General features: G+C 39.4%; 1 protein-coding gene across 1 annotated transcript in view; it reads left to right on the top strand.

Annotated features, from left to right (window-relative positions):
• The window catches only part of LOC124275435 (serine/threonine-protein kinase MARK1-like), a 266834-nt gene extending 257158 nt beyond the window's left edge, over positions 1 to 9676 (top strand). The window contains exons 15-17 of the mRNA XM_046711003.1: positions 547 to 838; positions 6248 to 6392; positions 9546 to 9676. Coding sequence (XP_046566959.1) covers positions 547 to 838; positions 6248 to 6392; positions 9546 to 9582 — 474 coding nt within the window. The 3' untranslated portion in view covers positions 9583 to 9676. The remainder of the gene's footprint in view (positions 1 to 546; positions 839 to 6247; positions 6393 to 9545) is intronic.
• The last annotated feature ends 739 nt before the right edge of the window (positions 9677 to 10415 follow it).

Genomic DNA, 10415 nt, shown 5'->3' with positions numbered 1-10415 from the left:
AGATTGCAGTTTTCATTATCATTTGTGACTGATGATAAAGTTTGAAATTTTGGCGTTTTGATTTTGCATTTAATTTTTAGAAATATCTTTTGTAAACCAATCACATTATATCTTTTTATTTGAAAAACTTGATTTAACACTCTCTTTGGATTATAAGTTCACACCAGCTGTCTCTAAGTTTCAGTCAGAAAGCAGATTTTAGTGTGGTTTGTGCAGTAAAAATGTGAATGCAGAATCGGTTTCTGTTAAATACATTTTTTTCTTGCACACGTTTGAGTCTATCCCTCTCTAAGTCTGTCAGATCCTGAAGTGTCCTATAGTTCCATGGATATATGAATTCATTTCACATTTGAAGTAACAGTTTCTTATTGACTAAAAGTGCCATCCTTATGGCTGTCTATCTGCCTCTTTAACTGAATAGGATTCTCCCCTGAACCACGTCAATATTCCTTGCATGTGGGTATATTGCAATTCAAAATGCACAGTCTAATAAGGCATCAGTTGCATGCTCCTTATTAGGCAAAATCTTTTCCCATTTCGTTTCAGAATTCTCTAGGTAGGAATTCAAAAAACTTGCCAAGCAACGACACCAAGAAAAAGATTGGTGTAAAAAATTCTCCATGGAAAAAAAGCTTTGCCCAATTCCTGAAGAGGAAAAGACAGACCATCCGACTCCCCAGTAATAATAACAACAATGACTGCTCCCCAGCCAATCAGCAACAATCAGCAAGGAACGGACATGCCCCCAACAGCCCTGTTGGGAAAACAGACCCCTCAGGGACAGAGGACAGGCGAACGTTGACCTCGTCCTCTGCCCCTGTGGGGAACAACATTGCAGGTACGTGTCAGAGGTCGCAGTTCCTACAGGTTTCAAAATCAACAGACTTTCCACCATTGTAACTGAGGAGGTTCAAATGAGCTTTTTGGGGTGTCCTTCCATCAAGAGTAAAATTGGAACATCCCCTTTGACACCCTTAGGCCTGTTACTTATAACATGGCCATCATGGAAGCCATATTTAAAAAGACAGCTGCCTCTATTTCCTCCGTCCTTTCTGCGTTTATTATTATGAAAATTTGATCTGCAGGAAGTATGTGGTATGGAGCATAAAATGTGATTTCCTTTCTGTACATATTTGGAATATCCTTCTACAGGCTTTAATCTCAGTTTACTTGTTTTCTTTACATTTCTTTTGAAACCTTTGGACCTTTGAAACCTCTTGGGTTTGAAAATGGACTTGAAACGAGTTTATGATCCCAGATATAATATCCAATAATGATCACAAAATTCTTTCATGGCACCAATTTTGAAAATGTAAAGTGCCATTATTCTTCCATCTCTATATAGTTCATCATGAAAAGCTACGTTGTTTCCAAACTTCTGTGATATATTCTTCCATACTTGTTTCCATGTCATAATCTGATGCAAATATTCCAGAAATAATCTACTTCCTAATCTATTGTAGTCATTGTCATGGCAACGTTGGTGCAATTAGTAGACTCACAAGTAAATCTGCAGAGTCAAAAACAAATGATGCATAAAGTATTATATATAAATGTAAAGTGTTATTATATATATATTTTATTGTCTTTATATGTGAAATATGTGGTATGATATATCATCCAAATCATTTTCCATATGCTATCATCTTTGATATGCCGGTATGGCTTGCTGAGCTTTACGCTTTTGCTTTATATCAAGCATTATTATGCCCGAAATGTAACCATACACTATGCTGAATAATCACGCTATTACCACAGCTTTTGTTACACATAACGGTATGTGGTGTGTGTGTGTATGCTGGGAATGTAACGTTACGCTGGAATATGCTGGGAGTGTATAATATTTGGTTAATGTATGCTGAAGTGTGACTTTATGCCAAGTTTAAATGTGCGCATAAAGTGTAGCATTTGTGTAGATTTTTCTTGCTGAACTTGAGTTTTGTGTTCAATTTGTAACATTTGGTGCAATATATGCTTTTTTATACGTACGCTCAAATACACACTGCTGTGAAACCTAACACCCAGTTAAAAGTGTTAATTCCATTCTTGCACAAATACTGCTCGAAACACTGACAATATTTTGAATTATTGCACTGCATAACATGCCTGTGTACTGGAGGTCCCTTGACGATCAGCATGCTGTGTATATTTGAATAACACACTTGAAAAATGCACTTTCATCTAATCATGTCAAAGGCTATACTATAAAGAATGTTTAAAGTCAAACTAACATGAAACTCAGAAATGCAGAATAGATAGTGATAAATGATAATTTTAGCATGATAACCTTTTGTCATTGCAGAAATTAGTTTTGTAGGAACCGGTCCTCATAATCATTACATATCAACATGTTTATATAGGGCTAGTTCTAGATGCTCATGATGTGTGGGGTTTGTAAAAGATTCAGAAAAGCAGTTCATGCAATCGTAATTTGTTATTTCACAGCTGATAACATGGATTATATATCCCTGCCCCTTGATAGACAAAACCCTTATTTCATTTGTTCATCCAGCTGACAGCCTGAACCCTTATTTCACATGTACTTGCTCAGTCACCTGACAGACACCCTATCACCTGACAGACAAAACCCATATCACTCAGTCACCTGAAAGACAAAACCCATATCACTCAGTCACTTGACAGACAAACACCCTATCTCCCGACAGACAAAACACATGTCGCTCAGTTACTTGACAGACAAAACCTATATCACTCAGTCACCAGACAGACAAACACCCTATCACCTGACAGACAAAACCCATATGACTCAGTCACTTGACAGACAAACACTCTATCACCTGACAGACAAAAAACGTATCGCTCAGTCACCTGACAAGACAAAACACATGTCACTCAGTCACTTGACAGACAAACACCCTATCACCTGACAGAGAAAACCCATATCACTCAGTCACCTGACAGACAAAACACGTATCCCTCAGTCACCTGACAGACAAAACCAATATCACTCAGTCACTTGACAGACGAACAAAAATCGTATCGCTCAGTCACCTGACAAGACAAAACACGTCACTCAGTCACTTGACAGAAAAACACCCTATCACCTGACAGAGAAAACCCATATCACTCAGTCACCTGACAGACAAAACACGTATCCCTCAGTCACTTTACAGACAAAACCCATATCACTCAGTCACCTGATGGGCAAAACACATATGGCTCAGTCACCTGATGGACAAAACATGTATCGCTCAGTCACCTGACAGACAAAACATGTATCCCTCAGTCACTTTACAGACAAAACCCATATCACTCAGTCACCTGATGGGCAAAACACATATGGCTCAGTCACCTGACAGACAAAACACATATCGCTCAGTCACCTGATGGACAAAACACATATCGCTCAGACACCTGACAGACAAAACACATGTCGCTCAGACACCTGACAGACAACACACATGTCGCTCAGTCACCTGACAGACAAAACACGTATTGCTCAGTCACTTGACAGACAAAACCCATATCACTCAGTCACTTGACAGACAAAACCCATATCACTCAGTCACCTGACAGACAAACCGCATATCGCTCAGTCACCTGATGGTCAAAACACGAATCACTCAGTAACCTGATGGGCAAAACACATATCGCTCAGTCATCTGATGGATAAAACACGTATCGCTCAGTCACCTGACAGACAAACACCCTATCACCTGACAGACAAAACCCATATCACTCAGTCACTTGACAGAGAAAACCCATATCACTCAGTCACTTGACAGAGAAAACCCATATCACTCAGTCACTTGACAGACAAAACCCATATTATTCAGTCACTTGACAGACAAAACACATATCGCTCAGTCACCTGATGGACAGAACAAATATCGCTCAGTCACCTGACAGACAAAACACATTTCTCTCAGTCACCTGATGGACAAAACACATATCACTCAGTCATCGATGGACAAAACACGAATCGCTCAGTCACCTGACACACAAACACCCAATCACCTGACAGACAAAACCCATATTACTCAGTCACCTGACAGACAAAACACATATGGCTCAGTCACCTGATGGACAAAACCCATATCGCTCAGTCACCTGATGGACAAAACACATATTGCTCAGACACCTGACAGACAAAACACATATCGCTTAGTCACCTGATGGACAAAACACATATCGCTCAGTCAGCTGATGGATAAAACACATATCACTCAGTCACCTGATGGACAAAACACATATCGCTCAGTCACCTGACAGAGAAAACGTATATTTGTCAGTCTCCTGATGGACAAAACACATATCACTCCACCAGATTATTACATCCCATCTCCCTCTCAGACAGAACTTTTATATCTCAGCCAACTCAAAATCAGATTATTATATCTCAGTTCCCTGTCAGACAGAACTTTTATATCTCAGCCAACTCAAAGCCAAATTATTATATCTCAGCTCCCTCTCAGACAGAACTTTTATATCTCAGCTAACTCAAAGTCAGATTATTATATCTCAGCTCTCTTTCAGACTGAACTTTTATATCTCAGCCAACCCAAAGTCAGATGATTACATCCCAGCTCCCTCTCAAACAGAAATTTTATATCTCAGCCAACTCAAAGCCAGATTATTATATCTAAGCTCCCTCTCAGACAGAAGTTTTATATCTCAGCTTACTTAAAGTCAGATGATTACATCCCAGCTCCCTCTCAGACAGAAGTTTTATATCTCAGCTTACTCAAAGTCAGATTATTACATCCCAGCTCCCTCTCAGACAAAGGTTTTATATCTCAGCTAACTCAAAGCCAGATTATTATCACAGCTCCCTCTCAGACAGAACTTTTATATCTCAGCCAACTCAAAGCCAGATTATTACATCCCAGCTCCCTCTCAGACAGAACTTTTATATCTCAGCCAACTCAAAGCCAGATTATTACATCTCAGCTCCCTCTCAGACAGAACTTTCATATCTCAGCCAACTCAAAGCCAGATTATATGATCCCAGCTCCCTTTCAGACAGAACTTTCATATCTCAGCCAACTCAAAGCCAGATTATTACATCTCAGCTCCCTCTCAGACAGAACTTTTATATCTCAGCCTGCTAGGAAGGAATGAACCATCGGGTTTGGCTTGCAAGATGATGGTGACATTACATCCTCACCATTGTCAAGTCCACAGAATCTGTCAGCATTTGATAAAGAGCATTGCAAATACCTAAAAACAGTGTTGACAGAGAGTTACATCAGTTAGAAGCATGTCCACTATCCACCATACAGCAAGATCCTGTACTAGGCTGATCCCGATATTGATGCCGATCATTTAGGGCAGCTTCAGGACATGTTAGTACTTTGCAAGAAAGAATACTGAATCTGAGAGGTCCAGATTTAAAATTTGGGGGAGAAAGATAATTATACAAATTATGTCATTTGTTTAAGAATGTGGGACTCCAAACTGTATATTTTTAGAAGTTTATCAACCTCTAAAAACACTAACAGGGTATATATCATGTTGTACATGAAGGGACAGATGTGTCAAGGGCCTGGATTAGATTTTCCTGACAAGTGTAGTATTGGTGCCACAAAATGAATCATGATATTCATGATACAAACTAGATTATCGTTTAGTCTCTGAAAATATTGTATTTGATGGATGTAAGTAACTAAATTTAAATTAAAAAGACCACCTTGCGATAACACTTTCAGAACCTGTGGAAAATTTGGACTTTTGGGCTACAACATTAATGTAAGTGCTGAGCGGAAATATACCATATATGACTGTAGACAAGGTCCCAACTTGACCCTTGACATTTGTATCAAAATGACGTGTCTGGTACATAATAATTTGGTTCAGGGATATTGAGACAAAATAGGCCAACCTTAGGCCTACAAAGATGCAGGACGTTTGCTATACCTACTAAGGATCCCTGCCTTGTTTTGGAAAACTGAAACTGTGTGAAAAGATTTCAACCTAACACCATTCCATGCGAATACAGTTTCATCAATCTTCCAAGAAAATCTCAGAACTCAGACTCTTAGAACATCAAATATATCATCAGCGCCATAAACTCCCTTGTTTCATACATCTTCCCCCAACTGTACAGTGGAACCCAACCTGCTAAAACCCACAAACATGGTCTAAGTCACTGAACATGATGACACCATCCCCAGGCTCGCTGCTACTCCCTGCTTCCAACCTGCTGTTCTTCTGCTTGTGTCCTGGCTGCCAGCACCATATTGTATCTTCACCTTCATCTAATTTTTCAGAATCTATTGAATTACAGTCGTCCCCTATCCCGCGCTTCCCCGAGCCCCACTCCTCGGGTGTTCGACTTCACGTTGGTCACGGACTCCCCCAAAGGAAAATCGTGTCTACTCAGCTGGAGAGCATGTAGAGAATGTGGCGTCAGCGACCAGTCCTCAGAAGGGGTGAGCACTCTTGTCATGGTTCAAGAGAAACCTTGAAAATGCAGGATAAGTTTCGTCTAATGATCCAAGGGGATACAACCTGCTTGCAGAGTTGTGTCCTCTAGCTGCCAAAAATAGATTGTTGCCGAGAGTAGTCCTGATTATATTCCTTGTATTGTCAAACGGACATGGACTGTTTTGAGGTCATGAATTGTTAAGTTACCATGTTTCTATGAGTTATCAGCACATTCAATGTATTACAGCATGGTCTCTGGTACTGTGTAGAGTTGTGTCCCTTAACTGTTGCAGGATTACTGTTCTGTTATCAGATTATAATCCTTTTTTTAAATTTCGTTTTATTGGACAAATTTATGTCACATAAATACCAAAAAAAGAATAGATTTAGATATGCATGTTTTCAAAAGCATCAGAAGAACACCAAAATCATCAAAGAATTGAATCCCATACACCAGGATGGTATATTTATTGAATCAGTTTCTTAGGTTTGAAGGTTCTCACAAATCAACACACAAAGATACTGAAACAGAAATGTAATGTGACCATCCAATATTTGAGCACAAGTAATATTTAGCATTCAGTCCATCTTTGATACAGTTTCACAAAACATTTTATATTGGGAAGTCTCTTTGGAACCTACTATGTACAATTTATGTTACACAAACAGCAAAACTACAAGCACATACGGTGAAATTGACATAGCATTCTTAATGTGTTAAGTCTTCAGATTTTTTAATTGACCATCAACATGATCACAGGATTAAAGTACAATGCAATTTCTTCGTTTTGAGTTTAAAATTCATCCTTCCACAGCAGTGTGCAAAATAGTTTCCAAATTTTGCTAGCCAGTCGGGCTAGCATTGCCTGAAAGTTACTAGCCCACAACATAATTCACTATCTCGAAATTTGAATGTAGAAACTAAGCAAAAGGTTATGAAAAGGTAAAATACCATAAAAAACAAATGACCCCAGTCGGGCCAGTGACTGTGGAGATTTACTGGCCCAACTGGATATTTACTAGCCACAGGCTAGCGGGCCAATGGCTATTTTGCACACTGTTCCACACTGCTACCAACAAACTATAGAATAAACATAATTCTACCATGGCAGTGGAGAATATTGCTTTATCTATTTCATACCTCAAAATTCAGATGCCTTTTACAGAAAAACCTGCATAGAAATTGATCTATTAATAGCCTACACTATAATGAATAATGGCTGCAAAAAAAACACTTAATAGTATCTGTGTATATAATTGCATACATAGTCCAACTGTAGTTTAGGTTCCTCGAATTTACATTGTGTATGCAATTCTATACACATACACTATTTAATTTTATACAAGATGTAAATGAGAGGAACCTAATCTACTGTTGGACTAAGTCAAATTTCTGAACACACTAGATTTATCTTCAAAATGTTCATTTACAACTGTAAACAGATCAATTTTGTAGTCACTTTTGTTGTTACTTTAAAGGGAACATAACACAACATGCTTATTTGACCAGTCATTTCTGTTACTTGGAAACAAAATCTTATATTCTGACATCAGAGCAGACCACCATGATGCAAGGCTTTCAGTCTGTTTTACACGTTGTTGGCATGATTATAACAATATTCCACTACATATAACAATGAAGAGTATGATAATCTTTATCAGATCTGTTCGTCCTAGGGTAGCCTAGTGGTTAAAGCGTTCGCTCGTCACTCCGAAGACCCGGGTTCTATTCCCCACATGGGTACAATGTGTGATGCCCATTTCTGGTGTCCCCCGCCGTGATATTGCTGGAATATTGCTAAAAGCGGTGTAAAACCATACTCACTCACTCACTCACTCACTCACTCACTCACTCACTATTCCCCACCCTCTGTATCGCTTTGATGAGTGTGGATCAGTACAACCAATGTGGGCTTAGGATAATTATGCAGATATATTTTTTTTAGCATATTTTCTCTATGAAAAAGTGAAGCGGATGAAAAATGAATGAAAAACATGTATTATTTGTTGAAAGGACTATGTGAGATATGATGAGACCTCACATCGAGACCAATGAAGGTCTGGGTTAGAATATCTTCAGTAACCCATGCTTGTCATAAGAGGTGACTAACGGGATCGGGTGGTCGGGTTCGCTGTCTTGGTTGACACATGTCAGCCCAATTGCGTAGATCGATGCTCATGCTGTTGATCACTTGATTGTCTGGTCCAGGCTCGATTATTTACAGACCGCTGCCATATAGCTGGAATATTGCTGAAAGCGGAGTAAAACTAAACTCACTCACTCACTCCAAACGAACTCACGTGTGGCAGAGGTAATAGCATGACCAGAAGGAACTCTGGCTTGGAGTGTTAGCCCATACTAAATAGTATACCAGATATTCACAAGCTAATTGTTAGATTATCAAATCATTAAAATGTGTGGCCTATCTCCATCTCAGGAAATATTACCACAGTTTATCCCTTACTTTTTGTGAATTAACAACAGCCAAAAATATTAATTTTGTTGGTGTGTTTTGGAGAGGGTAATTAGTAAGAAGGGTCATTGGGAAGTAAGAGGATAAGACCGCCTCCGTGGTGTAGTGGTTAGAGCGTCCGCCTAGAGTGTGGAAGGTCGCGGGTTCGATCCCCGACCGCGTCATACCAACACACGTTAAAATATGGTACTTGTTGGTCCCTGCCTGGCGCTCGGCATTAATGGGTGCAGCAAGGACTGGTCGGCTCGGAGTCAGTATACTGTGTCTGAGTGGGGTATTCATGCTTCACTGCGGCATGGTATCTCAGTGGGCTAGCACTATAAAACCAGCTTCAGTCTGGGCTAGTACAAGCAGCCGCACATACACATACACACGCATGCACGTAGTCATATGAGCGAAATATTCTCAAGCACGACGTTAAACCCAATTCCACCACCACCACCACATAGAGGATAAAGTTCTTACTTACCACAACAAAGCCGTGGTTTGATTTCCTACATTGCTACAAAGTGTGTCCTTTGTCCTTCACCTTGCTGGAATCTTGCTAATGGAGCCAAAAGTCAAGCTTACTCAGCAATTTGGAAGAGAAATATTATGTCCACTTGTTAACTTTTGAAATGGAGGATAATTACATAAGGAACAACAGATGATTAATTGATAGTGTCCTTTTTTGCCTTCTTTCAGGAGAGTGAGTGTAACATTCCCCTGGAGCAGAACGTGAATCTCTCACTAAAGACTATGCCAGAAATGAATAATATCCAGGATGCTACCCGGAATTTCACAGCCTATCAGTTTACGCATTCCTGATTGCAGGAGGAGAAGTCAAGGTCATCAGCCTCAATTTGGATGGCTTGTAGTGCAGGATGTATGTTGGTGTTCCATTGGTTGAATCCTGCAAAAGACAGAGTTGTGTGCCGTTGATGTTTTGTATAATTTTGGAGAATTTCCATACCCAAGGTTCCGATGTTTTAAGAGTATCTGTGTGTATGGTTTGATAAAACCATGGTGTTTTAAAGATTTCATATGTGGAATTCGGTATTATTTGGATGTGTTTGTGCCGAATAGGGCCAAATTTGATAGAGAGTCTCCCTGGCACACATGATGTCATGCAACTCGTATTCTTGCCGTGAAACCGGCTTGGAAGGATTTAAAGCATTCACTTGTCAATTTCAGGAAATATGTTGTTGTCAAGCAATTAACAGCAACACAGCACAGTTATACATATTTGAAACCCATTACTGCATATGTACATTGCATGACAGTGGTACGTTATGTATATACTTATATATTATGTGAAATTCACTTTATTGTTAATCTTCTCATTCAAACAACTGTGATATATTGTCGTGTTTCTCATGTTATTTCTCAAGTGGAATTTTCCGATCAGTTGATATGGAAGAATTCTATGTTACTCACAGCGTAGCAGGACATATTTCACACACTGCACCGTTTTTCAGCATGTGATTAAACAATGATAGATACATCTTGTACAGATCACCAATACCATTCACCGTTTTGCTGGAACAAGAACGGAAATGGCAACATTAGCAAAGA

This window comes from Haliotis rubra, unplaced genomic scaffold (genome assembly GCF_003918875.1).
Source record: "Haliotis rubra isolate DU_JTF1 unplaced genomic scaffold, ASM391887v1 Scf2, whole genome shotgun sequence".
NCBI lineage: Eukaryota > Metazoa > Mollusca > Gastropoda > Lepetellida > Haliotidae > Haliotis > Haliotis rubra.
The sequence above is the reverse complement of the archived record's forward strand: the minus strand, read 5'-3'. Positions and strand labels throughout refer to the sequence as shown.